The 22,046-nt window shown below is 60.3% G+C and overlaps 3 protein-coding genes across 11 annotated transcripts; 2 read left to right on the plus strand and 1 right to left on the minus strand.

The window, feature by feature from the left end:
• Nucleotides 1–3,830: 3,830 nt before the first annotated feature.
• On the plus strand, nt 3,831–6,796 carry IGFALS (insulin like growth factor binding protein acid labile subunit). 2 transcript variants are annotated; one of them, XM_021529667.3, is made up of 2 exons: nt 3,831–3,940; nt 4,483–6,796. In XM_021529667.3, exons 1-2 carry the CDS (start codon nt 3,925–3,927, stop codon nt 6,297–6,299), a joined length of 1,833 nt encoding a protein of 610 aa, XP_021385342.1. In that variant the 5' UTR covers nt 3,831–3,924; the 3' UTR covers nt 6,300–6,796. The 2 variants fall into 2 exon arrangements, with proteins under 2 accessions (XP_021385342.1, XP_021385343.1); XM_021529668.3 differs by having other exon boundaries at nt 3,880–3,940; nt 4,486–6,796.
• Nucleotides 6,797–7,643: 847 nt separating this feature from the next.
• Nucleotides 7,644–12,169, minus strand: NUBP2 (NUBP iron-sulfur cluster assembly factor 2, cytosolic). Of its 4 annotated transcripts, XM_021529672.3 has the most exons (7): nt 12,135–12,169; nt 10,623–10,741; nt 9,843–10,035; nt 9,452–9,606; nt 9,202–9,312; nt 8,855–8,924; nt 7,644–8,278 (listed from the first exon to the last, which is right to left on the minus strand). In XM_021529672.3, exons 1-7 carry the CDS (start codon nt 12,166–12,168, stop codon nt 8,136–8,138), a joined length of 825 nt encoding a protein of 274 aa, XP_021385347.2. In that variant the 5' UTR covers nt 12,169; the 3' UTR covers nt 7,644–8,135. The 4 variants fall into 4 exon arrangements, with proteins under 4 accessions (XP_021385347.2, XP_085448685.1, XP_085448683.1 ...); XM_085592559.1 differs by lacking the exon at nt 9,202–9,312; XM_085592557.1 differs by having other exon boundaries at nt 10,623–12,169.
• Nucleotides 12,170–12,490: 321 nt separating this feature from the next.
• On the plus strand, nt 12,491–21,318 carry SPSB3 (splA/ryanodine receptor domain and SOCS box containing 3). 5 transcript variants are annotated; one of them, XM_085592564.1, is made up of 7 exons: nt 12,491–12,546; nt 15,037–15,170; nt 16,671–16,848; nt 17,449–17,636; nt 19,417–19,519; nt 19,935–20,060; nt 20,298–21,318. In XM_085592564.1, exons 2-7 carry the CDS (start codon nt 15,057–15,059, stop codon nt 20,642–20,644), a joined length of 1,056 nt encoding a protein of 351 aa, XP_085448690.1. In that variant the 5' UTR covers nt 12,491–12,546; nt 15,037–15,056; the 3' UTR covers nt 20,645–21,318. The 5 variants fall into 5 exon arrangements, with proteins under 5 accessions (XP_085448690.1, XP_085448686.1, XP_085448689.1 ...); XM_085592560.1 differs by having other exon boundaries at nt 12,497–12,546; nt 16,668–16,848; XM_085592563.1 differs by having other exon boundaries at nt 12,512–12,605; nt 16,668–16,848.
• Nucleotides 21,319–22,046: the final 728 nt, after the last annotated feature.

Below are 22,046 nucleotides of genomic sequence, written 5' to 3' on the forward strand. Positions count from 1 at the left end.
GCTGCAGAGCCTCGCTCAGCTCCCCCAGGAGGAACAGCAAAGGTTCTTCCAGCCCCGGCCATCTCCAGGCTCCCCTCTGGGTCTGCCCTGTCCCACCCAGGCCTGCCCTGTCCCGGGGTGCCAGGGCTGGGTGTTGGTGTGCTCGGGGGGCTGAGGGCAGAACCATCTCCCTGCCCTGCTGAACACCCCTCTGCTGATGCAGCCCTGGGCTGCTGGGCTTGTGGCTTGCTGTGGGAAATGGATTTGCAGCTTTTAGGGTTTGATAGAAGGCTTACACAAGATGTATTTGTATGTAAACTTCGAGATAAGAAATGTCTCTCCGTTGGCCCACCACTGGGTCCGACAGGTCGCCAGCACCCACTGCCACCCCACGTCCCTTTTGTCACCCCCTGGCACCTCCAGGCGCTGCCCTGCAGGGCTGGGAGGAGAGCTGGGATGCGGCGGGCGGGGATGCGCTGGAGGATGGGTGGGGCTGCGATGGGGGCAGGAGGAAAGCTCTGCTCGGCCTGCCACGCTCCCAGCCCGTCCCTCCACCCAGGCACCCCGAGGAGCAGGCTGCTCCCTCCGTGTCCGGCTCTGGAGAGCCGAGGTGGCACATGGAGAACACCTCACCCCGCCCTGGCACATGGAGAACACCTCCCCATGCCCACCCTGGCCCATGGAGAACGCCTCCTGCCCGCCCTGGCACACAGGAGAACACCTCCCCATGCCCACCCTGGCACATGGAGAACACCTCTCCCCTCCCTGGCACACAGGAGAACACCTCACCCCTCCCTGGCCCATGGAGAACACCTCCCCATGCCCACCCTGGCACATGGAGAACACCTCCTGCCCGCCCTGGCACTGCCCTCAGCATGCCCTAGGCAAGGTGGCTGCCTCGTTCCCTCTGCTCCCTGACCCAGCCCGGTTTCATTCTGGCAGCCACGGCTGTTCCCTGCCTCCATGCACCTCCAAATCCCCGCTCCCAGGGCCCCCTGTTTTCCCCACGCCTCAATGTTTGGGAATTTTCCCATCTTTGCCTCCAGCAAGGGCTCTGGCCAGCCTGAGTCACCTCTTGGGGACATCCTCACCTCTCCCAGTTCAACCAGCCCGGCCAGGCTGGTGCTGGTGACGTGGTGGCCACGCGGACCACCAGGACAGAATTGGCATCCCTGCAGCTGCCAGGACACGGGGCACCTTTCCCAAGCTCCACACGAGGCTCTGCAGCCGCAGCAGGGCAGCAGGTGGCACTCAGAGATGCCCACGGGGACCTTTACCAGCAGCTGCCACCGCTGCCCTGTCCCCATGTCCAGCAGCAGGGACCAGGATGAGCAGAAACGTGGGTGAGCATCAGGCAAAGCGCCACTCCTGGGGCTGGGTCCCTGCTGGGGTGCCCAGGAGAGTGGCACAAGCCCCGTGGTGCCGGTGCCACCCCTCCCCTCTCCGTGGGGCACGTTTTTGGTCCTCAGCAAGGAGCAGGAGCGCTGGTTGCCCTGGCAACGCGAGATGCTCTCCTCCAGACAGGGACAATATTTGGCAAGATTTGCTAAAAATACTCCCTAACTCAGCTGTGCCATGCCACACGTGTCACCTCCCTGCTGCCCAGGCCTTGCTGGGTGGGTGCTGTCCCTGCTGGTGTCCAAGTGTCCCTGGTCACTCACCCTGATGGGTGGGGATGCAGCAGGGACCTGCCGGGGTCCCACAGCAGATGTGGCCCAGCCCTGTCCCCTCCCCAGCCCGGGGACAGAGCAGGGACACCAGGGACAGCTGGTGGCACGTCCCACCCAAAGGGACTGGGAAGCTCCCTGGGGAGGGAGCTGCAGGCACAGGAGCTGCTGGGGAAGGTAAATGATTCTTTAGAGTTTAAATAGGTTTAAAAAGTACTTTTAAATGATTTTGCTGCTTTTCCTAATACCATTACAGCCTTCTCCATGGCAACCAGGGGAGGGGCTCAGACTTTGGTCCGGGCTGGGAGTTTATCTGCCGGGCTGAAGGGGTGGGGGATCACACGGGGGTCCACACTGGCCAGGGACACGCTGGGAAGGGGACACGTGTGGTGGGGACCAAAGCCAGGTCCCCACGGTGGCTGAGGGTGCAGGGACCACCAGCTGCAGGTCCCAGCATCTCCTGCCACAGGAGCCACCTGGAGATGAGGGGGCCAGGGAGGTTGAGGGGTGCAGACAGGCCTGGAGGAGATCCTCAAGGATCTCTAAAGGTGGAGATGCGTCCACCTCCTCCCTGCACTGCAACCACTCTGGGAAGGGATTTCCTTATTTACCCTCCTTATTTTCCCATTGCATCTCATTCGATATTTCCCGGGGAGGGCTGCTGGAGGCAGGGATAAACCTGCTCCCAGCTGAAGGCAGGGCTTGTTTAAACTTCCCAACGAGGTTTTGTGGGTTTTGGCTGGCTGACCTGTGCTGGTTCAGCTCTTTTTAGCTTCCAGATTGATTACACCTTGTGTCAATATGTGCTCAGTGCCTATTAGGGGGTGCACGTATCCCTATCTCTCATTTCTCCCTCCTGATCTATAAATTCCCAGAAGGAAGGATTAAAATAGAGGGAGAGGAGAATTCCACTGCGGCCAAAAGGGAAGAGGGAGACAGAGCCTGTGGGAAAGTTGGGTGGCAAGGCTGGAGCCTGGATGTCCCTCTGCAACTCCTGGTCCCGTGGGCATGGCCGTGCCTGGTGGGAGCTGGGGAGGTGCCAGGCTCCCAGGGGAAGGGCCAAGCTGGGGTATTGTGGTGTGGGAATGCTGGGGGAGAGAACCCCTGCTCCTCCCAAAGCAGCCTGGGGGAACCAGGGCAGGGAAGAGCAGCTGCAGGGCAGGGATTGCTGTTCTGGAGCTGTGGGTGTGAGTGGTGCCAGCCTGCTGCATCTCCAGGGAGCAGGGGACAGGGAAGGTTCAGCCATGGCTTTTCTAGCTGGCTGCCCAGGCTCCTCTTGCTGGGGCTTTTACTTTCTATTTCTTTCCTGGAAACTGGTAAAAGATTCCACAGAGCCTGTGCTGAAGCCTGGTGGGGAAATAACCTGGGACACAGGATGAGGTCAGCGGCCTCCCCGGGGTGGTTTTGATGAGCTGCCAGGGGCAGAGTGTGGTCTGCCAGCCCTGGAGCATCACCTGCTCTCAATCCCACTGGATGGGGGCTGCCAGAGGAGCGGGGGACTCCCAGAGCCACCAACCTCAGCAGGGGGACCCCGGCTTTGCTCTCAGCTCCCCCTTTGGCACAGAGGCACTGGGCAGAGCAGGGAGCTCCCAGCACCGTCCCCACCCACCAGGCAAGCCAGGAGGGAAAACGGGAAATGCCCGGGAGGGGCTGAGGGCTCTGCCGCCGAGGTTTTTAGTGCCACACAGGGAACAGTTTTTTCCCTTTTCCCAGCTCATTTCCCATTGCATCACCACAAATCCTCAGGTGTTTCCCATCCCGAACTAAGGCTGTTCCCCAAACCTTTAAGCCCTGTGTCCTACAGATGCTCCAAGCTCCAGCACGTGGTTTTTGTGTCCCGATGGAAAGTGAGGACCCACTGGCAGGGCTTATCCCAGGACATCCCCGGCAGAGCAGGGCAGGGCAGGGTCAGTGCTGCTGCCCAGGACCCCCCAGGAGCTCAGGGCACGCTGGTGGGACACCCTCTGAGGTTGCCCCATTCCTCCCCTCGCACTCAAAGCCCACACAAACCCCATGTCTGGCAGGACCACCCTGTGCAGGATCCCCACCAGGCTCCTGGACTCTCTCCGTGCCCTTGTCCCGAGCTGCCCCAGGGCAGTCCCGAGCAGCCCGAGGTGCCGCTGCCCCGGCCGGGCTGTGCCGGGGCTCAGCCCAGCAGCACTGGGGTTAAGCCCGGCCGGGCGGGTGGCTGGACAGGCGTCAAGGTGGTTGCTCCATCCATCCCTGCGCAGTCGGAGGGGCCGGAGAGCGGAGCGGGAGCCCTGCCCTGCCCGCCGCCATGAGCGCAGGCAAAGGTGAGGCTGGGACTGCCCGCGGCCAGGCTGGGGGGACCGGCCGGGACCGGGGGGGACGCGCTCAGACTCTGCCCGGGCTCCGGTCACCCTTTAGCTGCTCCTCCTCCACTGCTAACAGGACATTTTGGGGGGCCCCGAGCTGGCCGGGGGGCTGCAGGCGCTGCAGGGCAGAGCCCAAAGGTGGATGGGGAGCGCAGGGACGGGCAGGGACCGGCACCGGGACCCTTCGGCGCTGAGGGAGTCACAGGGGAGGGAGGGGGAGAGGGGTCTGGGGCCTTTCCCCACGAAAGGGAGAAGCTGCTGCTCCATATGAAGCGCGGGGGTCCCTGCAGCCGAGGAGTCAGAGCTGTGGCAGCAGCGGGGGGAGATCTTGGGCCGTTTCCCAGGGGATCCAGCCGCTGCAAACCCCGGGAGCGAGCCCTCCATCCCCCGCGAGTCCCGGCGCTGCGGGCACCCGGCCGGGGGTCCCGGGGGTGTCCCGGGGGTGTCCCCCAGAGCAGCCAGGCCCTGCACTGACGCTGTCCCCATTCCTCCGCCCCCAGCAGGCATCCCCCTGCTGCTCTCCCTGGCCCTGCTGCTGGCTGCCGCCTGCCAGCCCCCCGCCGGGGACCCCCCGAAGGAGCCGGGGGACGGGGCCGGGCCGCGCTGCCCCAGCCCCTGCGCCTGCAGCCTGGACGATTACAGCGAGGAGCTGAACGTCTTCTGCAGCGGCCGCAACCTGAGCCGCCTGCCCCAGGACGTGCCCGCCAACGCCAAAGCGCTGTGGCTGGACGGCAACAACTTCACGCTGCTGCCGGCCGCCGCCTTCAGGAATTTGTCGGCCCTGGACTTCCTGGACCTGCAGAGCAGCCAGCTGGGCTCCGTGGAGCAGCACGCCTTCCACGGGCTGCGCAGCCTCTACCACCTGCACCTGGAGCGCAACCGCCTCAAGCACCTGGCCCCGCACACCTTCCTGCACACCCAGAACCTCGTGTCCCTCAGCCTCAACAACAACCACTTCAGCAAGGTGGAGGAAGGGCTCTTTGCCGGGCTCTCCAACCTCTGGTACCTGAATCTGGGCTGGAACTCGCTGGTGGTGCTGCCTGACAAGGTGTTCCACGACCTGCCCAACCTGAGGGAGCTGATCCTGGCCGGCAACAAGCTGCCCTACCTGCAGCACCAGCTCTTCTGCAGCCTTACCGAGCTGAAGGAGCTGGACCTGAGCGGGAACGCGCTCAAGGGCATCAAGATCAACATCTTCGTCAAGCTGCAGAAGCTGCAGAAACTGTACCTGAACCACAACCAGATCAACGCCATCGCCCCCCGCGCCTTCGTGGGCATGAAGTCCCTGCGGTGGCTGGACCTGTCCCACAACCGCCTGGTCTCGCTCTACGAGGACACCTTCCTGGGCCTCCTGAGCCTGCACGTCCTGCGCTTGTCCACCAACTCCATCACCAGCCTGAGGCCCAGGACCTTCAAGGACCTCCAGTTCCTGGAGGAGCTGCAGCTGGGGCACAACCGGATCCGGGGCCTGGCGGAAAGGACCTTCGAGGGGCTGGGCCAGCTGGAGGTGCTCAGCCTCAACAACAACCAGCTGCAGGACATCAGGGCCGGGGCCTTCCTGGGGCTGCACAACGTGGCCGTGATGCACTTGTCTGCCAACTGCATCAAGGTCCTGCCTGACTTTGTCTTCAAGGGGGTCACCAAGCTGCACAGCCTCCACCTGGAGCACAGCTGCGTGGGCAGGATCCGGGCCAACACCTTCTCCGGGCTCTCCAGCCTGCGGCGCCTCTTCCTGCAGCACAACAGCATCTCCGTCATCGAGGAGCAGAGCTTCAGCGAACTGCACGAGCTCCTGGAGCTCGACCTGAAGCACAACAGGCTGAGCCACCTCTCGCCCCAGCTCTTCACGGGGCTGAGCAACCTGGAGTACCTCTTCCTCTCCTCCAACCACCTCCTGGAGATCTCCCAGGACGCCTTCAGCCCGCTCCAGAGACTCTTCTGGCTCGACCTCTCCCACAACCAGCTGGAGACACTGGACAACAGCGTCATCTCCCCCCTGGCCAACCTGCGGCACCTCAGCCTGAGGAACAACTCCCTGGAGACCTTCTCGGTGGCATTCCTGTGCCCGCCCTTCGCCCTGGAGCAGCTGTGGCTGGGGGGCAACAACTGGCACTGCAACTGCTCGCTGAAGGGGCTGCGGGACTTCTCCCGGCAGCACCCGGCCGTGGTGCCGCGCTTCGTGCAGTCCGTGGTGGCCGAGGGGGACGACGCCCATGTCCCCATCTACACCTACAACAACCTCACCTGCCTGCAGCCCCCGGGCCTGGCGGGGCTGGACCTGCGCGACGCTGCCGAGGAGAGCTTTGCCCACTGCTGAGCGGGGCTGGCCCTCCCAGGGACCCTCACCCCGGCCCTGGCTCTGTGGCCACCCCAGCCAGAGCACAGATCTGCCACCACCTCCAGCAGCCGCCCTGCTCAGAAGATGCTGGATGGGCACCAGCCCCCCCCCCCCGGGCTTCAAACTGAGTATTTCAGTGCTTTAATATTTAAATAGCAGCCCTCAGGGCAGAGCGTGGTTGCTCCCAGCTCCCAGCAGGAGAATCCCTGGATGGGGGAACGCTGCACCCCCAGCCCTGCAGCCACAGCAAGGGGCAGCCCTGCCCAGGCCAGGACTTTTATGAGATAAAACAAAACATTTTCCTGCCATGAAGCATTGGAGAAATCCTAAAAGCCCCCCTCCCCAAGCTTAGGGAAGAGGGCAGAGGACTTGCTGTAATGATTCCTTGCAGCAGCAGGTGTAGGCAGGGCACAGAAAGCCCTCATTACTCACCTGATAAATGGCAGCAGACAAATAAACCTTTGGAGCTATTGCAACCCACCTCGTAAGTTATGTTTTTTCCAAGGCTCGTGCTGCCCACAGCCAGGATTTCTCCCCAGAGCCCCTCAGGGTGAGAGATTCAGGCCCCAGGGGGCTCCCAGCATGTCCTGCAAGCCCTGGGTGGGTGGCACGTTCCCAGGGAGGGAGCAGAAATGCCCAACTATCCCACAGAAGCCAACAGTCCTGACAGATTCCAGCGCTACTGCCCAGCTCTCCAAATCCCAGATAAGTGTCCAAAGGTCAGACAAAATTTTCCTGGAAAATTGCATGAAGGGAAAGCTGCTCGGGTGTGGGTCCTTGCGCAGCGGGAGCAGGGCTGGATGCTGCTCCTGCTCCTGCCTGCTGGAATCCAGTCTCCTTAGTGGAAATGCAGGATTTCCCTCCCTTCCCAAAGCCTCACCTGAGGGTGAGTCCCAAAGGCAGAGAGGGAGGCAGGCAGGAGGGGCTCAGAGTCCAGGAGGGAGGGAGATGAGATGCAAGGCCACCACCTTCATTGCCTCCCCAGCTTAACTCAAGCCTGCAAGAGGAGGGCAGCTCTCATAGGAGCAGCAGCCCATGGGAAGAAGTGCAGGGAACAGGACATGGGGAAGTGAAAGAAGCAGGAATCACCAGGGGACAGGGAGGAGCCCCAGGCTGGGGCTAGAGAACAGCTCCATGAAGGGCTGCCAGGGCTGGCTTACAGCAAGACAAGGGACAGGCTGGATCCTGATGCTGCTACAGGATTTAGCTGAATTCCAGCGAGGAAACCAGGGAAAAGCAGGAAGCACCTTGATGTACATGAAGGGCCAAGACTCAGAGATACAGCGAGGCCTGAAGCCATGGAGAAACAGAAGTTTTGCAGACTTGCATTTTAAGAAAAGGTTTTACTGCCTGGAACCTTGAAAAATATTCCTGAGTCACAGAAGCCCAGCAGGCCCGAGGGCTCCTTCCCAGCATGATGGGATGCAGCTCCCAGACATCCTGAAGGCGTTTCCTCAGCTCAGCCCACGCTGTGCTGTGCCCTCACGGCCCATCAGGAACCAGCCAGCCGAGAATGCCGAGCTCAGAACATGGCCTGGCTCCACATGGGAGCACCCAGCACGGCCCAGCCACTGAAGCAAGCCTGGTGTGATCCATCAAGCAGAGGCAACAGCACATGGAGCCATGATCCAGGTGATCAGAGCCATGTGGGAATGCTCAGGGAAGAACAGCAGTGGACACTGCAGCTCCAGAGTCTCTTTGAGTCTGAGGGGATGTGGCTTCTTCCCTCTGGGACTGCCAGCAGCAGCAGAAATCTGTGCTCCCCACCTCACACCCCAGTTCGAGTTGAACAGCTCCTGCATCCCTTTCCCCTCCTCAGGAGCTCCTCTGTGATGTATCCAAGATCTGCTGGGCAATGTGAGTCAAGGCAGGGAAGGCAGAGCTCTCGGGAAACTCTTGGATGAAGTCTCTGCCTTCTTCCAAGCTCTGGCTGAGCTGGGGGTCCAGGGGGACGCAGCCTGCGGGACAAGGGAGGGAGAGTGAGAGCTCGCTCCCTGCAGGGCCCACGTCTGCAGCCAGGGATAGAAAACACACTGCCAACAGTCAACTGCAGGGAAAGTGGTAGGGGAGAGCCACCACTGCCCTCTCTGGGCTCTCCAGGAGAAAATTCCTACCTGCAACCACTTCCTCTGGCTCCAAGACCCCACCCCACCCTGGTGCTTCATGACAGGGGCTCTCCCACCTGATCCCAGCCCTGTCAGGGGCAGGGTTCAGCCCTCAGCCCCCATTTCTCAGGAAGACTCCAGACATTCCAACATGGTTCTCATGGAGCTCCAGGCCTGTTTACACTGTCACCATGATGTCAGCAGTCAGAGCAGGCTCCTGGCATCACTATCTCTGCCCCAGCAGGGCCAGGGGCCCACTGTGAAAAGTTTGGATGGCAAAGAAGCAAAGCAGAAGCCTCAGCTCTGCCCAGGTGCCTGGGGCTCACAGCCCAGGCCATCTGCTCCTGTGATGCTCCTTCCCTGTGCTCAGCCCTCCCAGAGCACCAGGAGGTCAGCCCTGAGCAGAGCTCTGCTCCAGAGGCCACTCACCCAGGAAGGGCACCCCGGCGTGCTTGGCCAGCTCCTCACCTCCCCCTTTGCAGAAGATGTTTGTGCATTCCTGAAGGAGGAAGAGCAGTGAGTCAGGAAGGCCAGAGCCCTGTGTGACAGGGCAGCAGCTGCCAGGCCCTGAGCGGGGCCAGCTCCTCTCCACCCTGCAGCCCCAGGCATTCCCTGTGCCCCACCCTCTCCCAGTGCTCCTCAGGACAGCAGAGCCCAACGTCCCCTCCCTGGCTCACAGCACCACCCTCGTGGCATTTCCCAATCCTCCACCCCACCACCACAAGGAAGGGCCCACAGCAGCCCTGAGGCTGCACAGCAAGGTCAGGAGAGCTCACAGAGCAGTGGGGGCACACGAAGCCGCTCATGTTCTCCACGATGCCGAGGATCTGCAGTCCTGCCTTCCTACAGAACGTCAGCTCCCGCCTCACGTCCCCCACGGACACAGCCTGAGGGGACAGCGGCAGCTGGGATCCCTCTGGCCACGCTGATGTGGCTCCAGAGAACACGTGTGGAACATAGGGAGCCCTGTGCAAACCTGGGTGCATTTTCCCCCCTCCTGCCAGGAACTCCAGCCCCGTGTCCCACCTGAGGCGTTGTGACCAGGACTGCCCCGAGCAGCTGGAAGGGCCTCAAGGCCTCCACGGTGGAGATGTGCTCGTCGGACGTGCCCGGCGGCGTGTCCACGATGAGGAAGTCCAGCTCCCCCCAGGCCACGTCGGTGACAAACTGTTTGATCAAAGCTATGGAAATAAAAGGGCAGATAAAAAAACCCAAACCACAACGGGCTTCAGCAGGTGGTTTGGGAGCCGTGGGACAGGGAGAGGGGACAAGGCTGCTGTCAGCACAACGCGTGCTGCACTCTCCCCATCTGAGCGATTTCAACCCATCCTCGTGGAACAGGAGCCTCGTTCCCCAAGGAATAACCTCTCCAGGAGGGCTCACAGGAGGTTCCTCCAGCAGCAAGCCCCGGGGTTACCGTTTTTCTTGGGGCCCCTCCACACCACGGCGTCGTCCGGCCGCTCCAGCAGGAAGCCGATGGACATGAGGGCGATGTCCTGGCCCACGAAGACGGGGACCCAGCCGCTGTCACACTGGTGCACGGCACTGTCCTGCGCCCGCAGCATGCGCGGGATGCTGGGCCCACACAGGTCCACGTCCAGGATCCCCACCTGGGGACAGCCACAGCCCTTCAGACACGCCCGGCAGGGCGGGCTCGGCAGCCCCCGACCGCCCAAATTTGGGCTGCCCACAGCACCCTCACAACAGCCCCGTTTGGAACACAAATGCTTTGAATTTCATATCCCTCCTGACCTCCTGCTCCCCAAGGAGCATCCCCTGGGTGTTTTCAAGTGCTTCATGCCAGAACCCAAGTGACACGGGCTGCACAAAGCCTTTAAAAAGATCCTCAGGGAATTCAGTCTGTCTCCTGCCCACTCATCCCCTTTTTATCCCCATTTTAAGAGTCCTTGAGCTCACCTACTTCACCCCACAGAGGCAGTGAGGGTGACACCACAAAGCAGCAAAGCCACATCCCAGTGCCAATTTCAACAATAAATATTGGGTGGTTTAATAAAATAGATAAAAGAGAAACAAACTGCAGTGCCTGAACTGGATCACACTATCACCAATTGCATTTTCACAGAGAATGCACACGCTGCCCACCAAGGACACCCGCATGGAAAGGATGTGCAAAGTCCAGCCCAGCTGAAGGCAGGAAGGGACAAGGCAGAGCTCAGCAGCCCAAACCCTCACTCACCCTCTTGCCGGCGTGCCGCAGCGCCAGGGCCAGCTCGGTGCAGAGGGTGCTCTTCCCAACGCCGCCCTTCCCCGACAGCACCAGCACGATGTGCCGCACCCCGGCCAGGCTGGCTCTCTCTGCAAGTGCACCACACAAGCAGGGAATATCCTGAGTGGGAAGGGAGCCACAGGGATCATCCAGGACAGCTCCTGGCCCTGCACAGACCCCCAGCAATCCCACCCTGGGCATCCCTGGCAGCGCTGTCCAAGCACTCCTGGAGCTCTGGCAGCCTCGGGGCTGTGCCCATTCCCTGGGGAGGCTGGGCAGTGCCCAGCACCTCTGGGGGAAGAACCTTTCCCAAAATCCAGCCTGACCCTGCCCTGGCCCAGCTCCAACTGTTCCTGTCCCTGTCACAGAGCAGATTGGAGTTGCCCCTCGGAAGGAGTTGCAGTCCTGCTGAGCTCTGCCCTCAGTGTAAGGCAGTGGGAAAGAAGAGGTGGACATGCCACAGGTGTTTTGTCATCAGAACAGGGACAACGAGAGCAATGGCAATAAACACCGTGTGTGGGGAACAAAGGCTGGTCCCGATGACCTCAGTGGAAATTGGGCAGCAGAGCAATAAACACGCACGGGGCTCGTGAGGCTCAGCCGGGCCATGGCCCGAGGCTGATGGTGAGCTCAGGCCCTTGGCGTTTCCTTCCTCCGTGCCACACCAGTCGCTTCCTGCCAGTGCCACGCTCCTCTCCAGCCCTCCCCGCACTCCCGGCTGTGCTGCCAGCGCTCCCGGCTCTGCTCTGGGCTCAGCTCCCCGGAGCAGGGAGCGCTCGGCACCGGAGTCCCCGGCCCGGGGCACGCAGGGGCAGCCGGGCCGCTCCAGCCTCAGCCGGCGACCGCCACCCGCCCAGCCGGGACCGCGTCCCCCGACACGACCGGGCACGGATGAACGGGCCGGCAGCGCACGGCACCGGCGGCATGGAGCCCGCACGCACCATGGCAGAGCTCATCCGCTCCTCCGCCGACGGTAAAGGCCACGGGCCCCAACGGGGAGGGGGGAGCAGGGGCCCGGGGAGGGGCGGACGGGGCTCCGCAGCAAGCTGCTCCCGGGATACCACCCGGTGCCGGCGAGCTGCTCCCGGGATACCACCCGGTGCCGGCGAGCTGCTCCCGGGGTACCGCCCGGGGCCGGCGAGCTGCTCCCGGGGTACCGTCCGGGGCCGGCGGCAGCCTCGCGCCCGGCCCGGTTACTCGGCGCTGTGTGCCGCGGGAGCCGGGCCCGGGCCTCTGGAAAGGCTCGGCGGCACCTCCCGACAAGCGGTGCCCGCCGCCTGCGGGAGCCCGGCCCGGCCCGGAGCGCTCCTCACCAGGAGTCGGGCCGAACACCGCGTCAGCGGCTCGGCCCGAGCACTTCGGAACTCCGTGGAACCGCGTCCTGACCGCCCTCCAGGCCCGGTCATCCCGGTTCGGACGCTTCCCCCGAGGCCGAGACCCCGCATCCCTGTTCCCCCAGCCCGCGGCCGCCCCGCCGCTCACCCCCGGCCGTCTCCTCCATGTTGCCTCCCCGCATCACCCACTTCCGCCTTCCGCCGGCCCACGGCCCGCCCCCTCAGACTGACAGGCGCTGTGCCCAATCGCAAGCCGCATGTTCACCGAAGAACCCGCCCTCCAGGCTTCACAGCCAATCCACGTCTCGCACTCCCTTCACATCAGCCAATGGACTTAGTGCTTTCCCTTCGGGAGCGGCCACCCAATGGCGCCGCTCTCTGGCGATTGGCACATGGGGTAGCCAATAGTGCCGGGCTCTCTCAGGCCCCGCCCCCTTTGTCCCCCTTCGCCTGTGAGTGACAGAGCGCTCAGCCAACGGCGAAGGGGCGCGGCGCGGCCGCAGCCAATGGGCGCCAGGGGGCGGTGCCGGAGCCGATTGTTTATGTCCCGGGAGAGGAAAGTAGGTCAGGGCGCCGCGGGCCGGGCTGGGGCAGCACCGGGCCGGGCCGGGCCGGGCAGGTGGGCCGGGACCGGGGGCTGGGCCGGGGCCGGGAGCGGGGTTGGACATTGGCTGAGGGCGGGCCGGGGCCGTGCGGCCGAAGCGCCGCGGCCTGGCCCGGCCCGGCCCGGCCCGGCCCTGTCCGGCGCGCCCCAGCCGCCGGGCTCCGGTGCCCGCCCTCGTGGGAGCCGCTGCCCCCGCGGCCAGGGAGCCGAGCCGGGCCCGGCCGGACCCCGCCGGGGCTCCCCCGCGCCGCTTGGTGCCCGGGGCTCCGCGGGTCACGCCGCGGCATCGCCTCGGGCCTTGGGAAGGCCTCGGCGGGCCCAGGACCGCTCAGGGTAAGCGGCTGCTGCGGCAGCGGGAGTGGGACGGGGCCGTCCCGTCTGCCGCACTGCTCCCGTCCCACGGGCTCTGCTCGAGGAGGACATTGAGGGGCTGGAGCGTGTCCAGGGGAGGGAACAGAGCTGGGAAGGGGCTGGAGCCCCAGGAGGGGCTGAGGGAGCTGGGAAGAGGCTCAGCCTGGAGAAAAGGAGGCTCAGGGGGACTTTGTGGCTCTGCACAACTCCTGACAGGAGGGGACAGCCAAGAGGGTTGGGCTCTGCTCCCAGGGACAGGAGGAGAGGGAATGGCCTCAACTGTGCCAGGGGAGGTTTACACTGGATATTGGGAATATTCCTTCATGGAAGGGGTGGTCAGGCACTGGCACAGCTGCCCAGGGCAGTGATGGGGTCACCACCCCTGAAGGGATTTATAAGACATGTGGATGTGGCACCTGGGGACATGGGTTAGTGGTGGCCTTGGCAGTGCTGGGGGAATGGACTCGTTGGTCCAAGAGGTCTTTTCCAGCCATACTGATTCTGTGACTGAGTCTGCCATCAGTGCTGGGATCTCTGTGCTGGCTCTAAACCCCAGCCTTAGCGAGGGCCTGGGGGAGCAGGGCAGCTCTGTAGGGCTGCCGTGGGTGCTCAGCAAAGCTGGAGGAGGGGTTTCTGCTGTGGTTTGAGGTGCTGTGCGAGCCCTGTGGTTTCAGCAGGTGGGATTTCCAGAGCCCTTCAAAGCACCAATGGGCAGCTGCACAGCTGGCTGTGGCTTGGCCTGTCCTGCTTTTCCAGGAGCTGCTCTGCCCCTGGGGATGCAGGCACAGGCAGAACAGGGCCTGGTGCTTTATGGCAGGCTCTGCCTTGGGGCTGAGCTGAGGGAGAGGGTTCAAGGGTTACAGCCCTGCTGGTGCCTCTTGGTGGGGAGTTGAATCCTGCAGAGATAAACCTCGGGTAGATGAGATTGGAAGCTGAGGTTTGGTTTCCCTGTCACATCCAGTGCAGTGCTCCTGTGTGGGAGCTGGTGTGGCCTGTCAGGCTGTGCCCAGGGAAGGAGCCTTGGGAAATCTATCTCTGAACAACATCCCTGATGGGCTGGGAGACAGGCAGCTGCTTCTGGTGCCCTGGGAAGGCTGGATCAGAGACTAGACAGAGCTAAAGAATAAAGCAGGGATTTATTAAAAAGCCTCTATGGATCCACCTCGGGCAGCACAAGAGCCCAGTCAGGGCTACACCCAAGATAAGCCAAAATGGTCACAAAATGCATGGCCTGTCATTTTTATAAGTTTTATAAGGGTCTCTCACTTTTTATAAGTTCTGGTCCATTTGCATTTTGGAGTTCATTGTCCAGTTATAGCTCCAGCCCATGAAGTCCCATCCTCCTTGTTTTTCTCTCTTCAGTCCATGTTGTTTCTGCTCTTGGGCCTGAGATTTGTCTCATTTGTCCTTGGTCCCCAGCTAGAGCAGGAATTGTTTTGTCTCCCTACTCTGTGAAGAGAGCTCACTATCTTCTAATATGAAGCCCAGACCCACACACTAAAGCAGCACAGAATCTGAAGAATATAAAAGCTAAAACCTGAGGCATCGCTTCCCTTTTGCTTGTTGTCCTTGAGGCAAGTTGGGACAGGTTTCCTTCCAGTGAGCAGGAAAGTGGTTTCTCTTCCTCTCCAAGCACTGAGGGCAAAGTTTTCCATCAGAGGGCAGTTGCAGGTGGACAACCTTCCCTGGAGACAGGGCCAGGGCAGCTGCTGGGGGTCACTGGGCACCAGGGAGGCTGTCTTGGAGCAGCCTGGTCTAGTGGAAGGTGTCCCTGCCCATGGCAGGGGGTGGAACAAGATGAGCTTGCAGGTCCTTCCAACCCAAAGGACTCTGTGATTCTGAGAGCCCTGAAGCTCCCCAGGCCAGGTGAGAGGTGGCTGCTGAGCCCAGTCCCTGCAGAGGGGCAGCTGCTGCCACCACAGCTGGATATTGGGAGCATTCCTCATGCCAGCTGGCTCGGGGAGAAGTTGACCCTGGGTGGAGAAAGAGGTTGAACTTTGCAGAGGCTGATCCCCCTGGGGCGTTTGGTGACCGGGGAGTGGCCGGGCAGGTGACAGAAGCGTAACAGAAGTGTCATTTGGTGTTCCCTCCCCAGCCTACCTGCGTGCGGGCAGCATGGCGCGGCGCCCGCGCAGCAGCCGGGCCTGGCGCTTCGTCCTGAGCGGGGTCCGGCGCGAGGCCGACGGCTGGGCCGGCGCGCGGGGCTGGGGCTGCGACTCCGACGGCCAGGTAGGCTGGGCTCGGGGGCTCCGGGTGGCACAGGGGGGGCGTTCCTGTCCCTGATACCAGGTGTGAGCTGGCCAAAAGCAGGAAGGATTTAGTAACGGTCAATATTGGTACTAAACGAAATGCTTTTTCAAGTGTAGAATGGGTGTGTCATATCTAAAGTACATACAATATTTCTATATTTTTTTTTTTTTAAGTAGAGCTCTAGATAAGTGTTTGAAGTGGATCGGTTCCCTAATCTCCCTAGCTGTGCTCCCTCCTGGGCTGTGAGGGGCTTGGAGATGGTGGTGGAGATTGCAGAGAATTTCTGAAATTTCCTCACAGTTCCTGCTTTGCAATGTGAACCTCACTTCTGAACCTGGTCCAGGTGTGCTGGAGATGGGAACACAGCAGGCAAGAGCAGGAATAAAACAGTGCAAGGAGTGACTGATTTGCCTCTGCCATCCTTCCCTATTTCCCCAATTCCTGAGTGTGTGCATTGAGGTCCCTGTGCAGTGGTGGGGGCACAAGGAGCTGCTTCAGGAGCTTCAGAGCCACACTGAAGCCAGGAGGCTCTGCCAGAGCACAGTGCCCAAACCCAGGCACTGTGCTCCCAGAAAATGAGCAGTTTTCTGTCCCTGCAGTCAGGGGAATGACAGGATTTCTAGGTGCCTGTACTTGGGAAAGTTAGAAGTTAGGAAAGACAGAGCCCAAGCTCTTGGATCTGCAGGCCAGAGAAGGAGGCCTGGGCAGTACATATGTAAGCCTAAGTAGTTTCAATTCCTTGTCTTGCAGAGCTGCAAGAACATGAGTTTAAAAGATTTTTGTCATTAAATACTCCTGACCATGGTGGTGAATAACAAGCAGGTACAGCTGAGCAGCATGTAAACCTAGAGTAACTCTGCAACCAGTGATAAGAGAATCCCTTAGGCAACACCATAACGCAGGAGTGAAACTGGGCTGTGACTCTCACCATGTCCAGTCCAGGATCACTTTGGTCTACTGGCATTGGGGAACAGTAAATCAGGTTTTAGTGTTCATGAAAGTAAACAAAAGCCCTTTAATCCTGCTCTGGGTTCCCTGTGGGCCTGTCTGCAGTGCTGGCCTGAGGAGCTGCAGCCATGCTGCTCAACTGGCTCCCTTTGTTCTGCCTCCTCTCCTTTCTCCTCCTGTGCCTCTCAGCCTCTTCACGGCCTCTCCAGAGCAGTGCTTGGCTCTGCTGATGGCTGGAACCTGCCTGGTGAGAGCCAAAGCTTTAGCACAGAATTTCCTGCAGAATGTGTGTGTTCCAGACTTGGGCTGTCACCCTGCTGTGACAGCTTCATGTCCCAGGCAGGAACACAGAACGTACCTGCACTGCAGAGTGTGAGAGGTCCCTGCAGCTCAGCAGGCCCTGTCCGTGTCCCAGAGCAGGATAATTCCATGGGCACAGCCTCCCTGTGTGACAGGAGCCTGGGGATGTCCCAGCAGAGCCCTCCCGGAGCTCTGCCAGCCCAGCAGTGAGCGTTCCTGTTCTCCCAGCAGCACAGCGACTCGGATTCGGAGCCGGAGTTCTCCTCCCTGTCTCCCTCCATCCCGAGTGCCATCCCTGTGACTGGAGAGTCCTACTGCAACTGTGAGAACCAGAGTGAAGCTCCCTACTGCTCCAGCCTGCACGCCCTGCACCGTGTCCGCGACTGCCGCTGCGGCGAGGAGGACGAGTGTAAGGGGCTCTTGGGATGGGGACACCCCTGCAGTGTCCTGTCCTGTCCCAGCATTCCTGTATTTACATCCCCAGGCTGTAGGAGGATTACCAGCCCGTGCCTGCTGTCGTGTTTCCAGGCTCAGGGCTGATGCTGTTACAGCGTCAGCGCTCACCCCTGGGACCTGCTTCCCGATCCAGCTTAGGCCCCAGTGAGACAGAGCTGGTGCTTAGGGCCCTCCTGATCCCTGCAGGGGTTGGCAGGGTGCCTGGCTCAGAGCACAGGGTGGGCTTGGGCTGGGGGGAGAGCCTGTGGCATGGCAGAGCCACCCCTTGATCCTATGAGGAGTGTGGGGAGAAGGGAGGCTCTGCCAAAATTCGGCCTGGTGAATGCTGACAGCTTTGGAGCACTGGTCCATCCCTGGTGGGACACTGCAGAGTAGTTCAGGCCTCAAGCAGTTCTTTGATGTGCACAGCTTAAGATTTATCCTCTTAAACAAAAAGAAATAGAAACAAACCCACTGACAGGCCTTCAGAACAAGCATCTGCATGTGCTTTGGCTTGGGGCTTGTTCCTGGAGGGTCTTTGCCCATCTTTGTCCCCTCTGTGTTTCCTCAACAGATTTTGACTGGGTGTGGGATGACCTGAACAAGTCAACGGCCACGCTGCTGACGTGTGACAACCGCAAGGTGAACTTCCACATGGAGTACAGCTGTGGCACGGCCGCCATCCGCGGCAACAAGGAGCTGGCAGAGGGCCAGCACTTCTGGGAGATCAAGATGACCTCCCCGGTGTACGGCACTGACATGGTACGTGTGGGGCACACAGAAGTGCCCAGCATTGTGGACAGGGGTGGCGGGATGAGGTTCCACCATGGCAGATGAGGTTTGAGGCTGTCTGGAAGTGCACAAAGCCGTGGGGAGCTAATGAGATGTATCCGTGGGATCTGAGGGAACTGGTGGATGAAGTGCCTTAGCCACTATCTATCATACTGGAGAAGCTGTGCAGTCTGGTGAAGTTCCCAGTGACTGGAAAAGAGGAAACATAACCTCCATTTTTAGAAAGGGAATTAAGGAACATCTGGGGAAGTACAGGCTGACCAGTCTCACCTCTGGGCCTGGAACAGATCCTTTTGGAAACTATGCAAAGGCACGTGGAAAAAGTGGCTGTGATTGATGACATCCATCATGGCTTCACTAAGGGATTCGGGCCTTCTGTGATGGGGTTGCAGTGCTGGTGGAGGAGGGAAGAGCAACTGATCTCATCTACCTGAACTTGCGCAAAGCATTTGTTGCTGCCTTGCATGGCATCCTTGTCTCTAACCTGGAGAGACATGGATTTGACAGAGGCACCACTTGGTGGATATAGAATTGTCTGGATGATCACATACAAAGAGTTGGGAGTCAACAGAGACCAGTGACAAGTGACATTGCTCAGGGACTGGCACTGGGACCAGTATTGTTTCACATCTCTGTTGGGGACATGGGCAGTGGGATCGGTGCATCTTGGCAAGACTGGAGCTGACACCCAGCTGTGTGGGGAGTTGACACCCTGGAAGGGAGGGATGGGGCATCTAGAGAGACCTGGACAGGCTGGAGAGGTGGGGCCATGGGAAAAAAGCTGAACAAAGCCCAAGTGCTGGTGCTGCACCTGTGTCACGGCAATCCCAAGCAACAATCCAGGCTGGGCAGAGATTGGAGTGAGAGCAGCCCTGGGAGAAGGACATGGAGTGTTGGAGGATAAGAACTGGACCTGCCCTGGCTGTGAACACCCAGAACCCCTCCTGTGCTGGGCTGAGCCCTCAGCGTGGGCAGCAGGAGGGGAAGATTCTGCCCCTCTGCCCCCTCAGGTGAGACCCCACCTGCAGAGCTGCTCCAGCCCTGGGGCCAACAGCAGCAGGACCTGGAGCTGCTGGAGAGAGTCCAGGGGAGCCCAGGGAGATCCCCAAGGGCTGGAGCCCCTCTGCTCTGGGCCAGGCTGGGAGAGCTGGGGGTGCTCACCTGGAGAGGAGAAGCTCCAGGGAGAGCTCAGAGCCCTGCCAGGGTCTAAAGGGGCTCCAGGAGAGCTGGAGAGGGACTGGGGACAAGGGTCTGGAGAAGGGAGAATGGCTTCCCACAGGCAGAGGGCATGAATAGACAGGATATTGAGAAGGAATTGTTCGCTGGGAGGGTGGACAGACCCTGGCACAGGGTGCCCAGAGCAGCTGTGGCTGCCCCTGGATCCCTGGCAGTGCCCAAGGCCAGGCTGGATGGGGCTTGGAGTGACCTGGCCTAGTGGAAGGTGTCCCTGTCCATGGCAGGGGTGGGAAGAGATGAGCTTTACAGTCCCTTCCAACTCAAATCATTCTGTGACTGTGAACAGGACAGTGACCTCCATCATTTTAGCTGGGCCTCCTCACTTAGGAAAGGATATCAAAGCTTGGAGCCTTCTGCTCCACCCTGAAACCTCTGACTTGGTTTCACCAACCCCTCTGGGTGTTTTGGGCTGAGCCAAAAAGAGGAGGAAAGAACTGGAGGTGGAATCTTGGTTGTGTATTGTTGCTTGAAAAGGCACTGAGCTCGTGTTCTTCCTCCCTGCTTTGCCTCCCAGATGGTGGGGATTGGGACGTCGGATGTGAACCTGGACAAGTACCGCCACACCTTCTGCAGCCTGCTGGGCAAGGACGAGGACAGCTGGGGACTCTCTTACACAGGTAACATGGCCTGGGTGGCTGGGTGGGCAGCACTGGCATTAGAGGTGCCACCAGGCCTTTGTTAAGAATCCCTTTGTTAAGACAGCAGAGCAGCTGCTGGCAGCTCGCAGCCCTTGGAGCATCTCTCCTGGCCTATGTTTTGCAGAGCCCCTTTAGATCTGGTGTGGGACCCTGCCAGGGCACCAGGGTACTACTGTCACATCAGCACTTTGGGGTTTCAGTGCTGCTCCCTGTGCTCTGGAGTGTAAAACCTCACTTTTGCCTTTCCACCAGCCACTCTGGGATGGAAGGGCAGGGGTCAGAAATGCAGGGATGTTTTTGGCACTGAGCGAGGCTGTACCAGCAGCATGGGAGTTGGGATGAATTTCTGGAGTGAAAGTTTTCCACAAAATGCCATTTTTGAGTGTATTTTCAGGACTGCTGCATCACAAGGGGGACAAAACAAACTTCTCCTCTCGGTTTGGCCAAGGCTCCATTATTGGAGTGCATTTGGACACGTGGCACGGGACACTCACGTTCTTCAAGAACCGCAAGTGCATAGGTGAGAGCCAGGGATGGGGTGGGAGGAGCTCGGGTCTGGCTGCAGCAGAACACACTGGGAAAGCAGAAGACCAAGGTGTGAAGTGAGTGGGAGGAAGGTCACGTTTGTTGTTTAATAGATCGGGATTTTGGAAAGCTTTTCCCGACAGCTTTGCAGTTAATGGGTTTGGGGTAGGTGGGAGGGGGGAGATCCCTCTGTCTAAACTAACGTGGCCTCCCTGGTGCTGTGCCCTGGCAGGGGTGGCAGCCACAAAGCTGCAGAACAAGAAGTTTTACCCCATGGTGTGCTCGACGGCGGCCAAGAGCAGCATGAAGGTGATCCGGTCCTGCGCCAGCCGCACGTCCCTGCAGTACCTGTGCTGCTTCCGCCTGCGCCAGCTCCTGCCCGACTACGTGGACACGCTGGAGGTGCTGCCCCTGCCCCCGGGACTCAAGCAGGTGCTGCACAACAAACTGGGCTGGGTCTTGAGCATGAACTATAGCACGTCGAAGCCTTCCTCCTCCTCATCCTCGGGGAGCGACTCGGACAGCTCGTGCGGCTCGGATGCGGAGGCCTGCCAAAGGAAGAGGTGCAGGAGGACATAATGGCTCTGCACAGCACGTGCGTGGGGGTTCATTGTGTTGTTGCAAGGGCAGTCAAGCGTGATGCACCTCTTCCTTCTGGGGACATCCATCTGCTGGCAAAGATTTCTCCAGTGCTGTGGAAATCTTTGGCCTTGACATCCATCACAGGCATTTAGAAGAGCTGCTGGCTCTAAGAGATGCCAGTTCTGACACAAGAAATTTGTGGTGAAATATCTGAGCTTCATCTCCTGACTTGCTATGGAAGCCAGCGCTTCTTCGTGAAGGATCTCTCTTCTTCCTGCTGGCACAGACAATGTTTAAGAAATTGGACTTGATGACAGGAGTTGATCATCTTCATGGCTCCCTTCCAGCTCAGGATGTTCAGGCAGTCTCCTGGTTGGAATGTACTGAACTCCAGTCAGACAACAGACCTGACTCATGGAGACACAGTCCCAGGCCAGTCCTCTCCTCTCTGTGTGTGTAGGTTTGGTGTCTGCCATGACCCCGTCCCACTCTGGGGCAGCAGCTGCAGGGAAAGGGCCCCCAGAGACACTGCTGGGAGCAGGTACAGCAGCTGAGCTGTGGGGGTCTTCCTCCAGCCCCTGGGGACTTTTAATTGCTTTGCATGTTGTTTTCTGCTGCCTCTCCTCTGTCCAAGCCTGTGTTAAACTGTAATAATAAATGTAGAAGCTGTCTGTTGTTCCTCTTGGGGCCCTTGAAGGCAGGAGGCTGCAGGTGCTTGTCAGAAATAGGCTGGGCAGCAGCGTGGAGGGGAGGTTTTGGGTGCAGCACTTGTGTCAGAGCTGGAGGAGGCGAAGGCAGCAGAGCTGTCCTTGTCTCTGCCCTGTGCAGGGCTCTTGTGCTTCCCACAAGCAGAAACCTGGCTGGGGTGATGTTTAGTGGAGCCAGGCTGATGCCTGTGGCTGTGCACTGGAAGGGAGGCTGCAGGCTTTATATGGCCTGTCCTCTGGCAGGTCATGCTGGGAAAAACACCCCAAAGCCCCACCCCAGAGCCTGGCAATCAGAGCTGCCCCTCCAAGACTTAGTGGTCCTGCTGAGGGGAAATGCTGGATTAGGATCTGGAGAAGTGACTTACTGTGCCATGGCCACATGCCATTGCCAGGGACTGGGCTGTGTGCTCCCACAGGGCTGCTGCCAAGCCAGGCCAGTCCCTGCAGGCCTGTGGTCAGCCCATGGGACTTTTCCCCAGCCTCTGAGCTCTCCTCTGGTGGACTGAGGAGTCAGGGCCGAGCTGCTGCTGCCAGCCTTGCAAAGGGCATTGGAAAGTGGAACAGGGCTGAGGTGTGGATGGGAAATGGCTTTTAACCAGTTCTCTCTGTGGGTTTCCTTCCAATATGTTCCAGCTACTACCTTCTCTGCTCCCATCACAGACCCCCAGAGGCTCAGGTAAAACTCCTTGCAC

The sequence above is a fragment of the Lonchura striata genome, chromosome 14 (assembly GCF_050655825.1).
Source record: "Lonchura striata isolate lonStrDom1 chromosome 14, ASM5065582v1, whole genome shotgun sequence".
Taxonomy (NCBI): Eukaryota; Metazoa; Chordata; class Aves; order Passeriformes; family Estrildidae; genus Lonchura; species Lonchura striata.

Bases quoted from the DNA above. Each gene is read 5' to 3' on its own strand.
- SPSB3 (XM_085592560.1), top strand. From the start codon at position 15,057: ATGGCGCGGCGCCCGCGCAGCAGCCGGGCCTGGCGCTTCGTCCTGAGC. The intron at 16,849-17,448 runs GTAAGGGGCTCT...TTTCCTCAACAG, and splicing joins CTGCGGCGAGGAGGACGAGT to ATTTTGACTGGGTGTGGGAT. The intron at 19,520-19,934 runs GTAACATGGCCT...GTGTATTTTCAG, and splicing joins CTGGGGACTCTCTTACACAG to GACTGCTGCATCACAAGGGG.
- NUBP2 (XM_085592557.1), bottom strand. From the start codon at position 11,108: ATGTCCACCTCTTCTTTCCCACTGCCTTACACTGAGGGCAGAGCTCAG. The intron at 9,313-9,451 runs GTGGGACACGGG...CTGTCCCCTCAG, and splicing joins TCCTGGTCACAACGCCTCAG to GCTGTGTCCGTGGGGGACGT. The intron at 8,925-9,201 runs GTGAGCTCTCCT...TTCCTCCTTCAG, and splicing joins TCGTGTGCCCCCACTGCTCT to GAATGCACAAACATCTTCTG.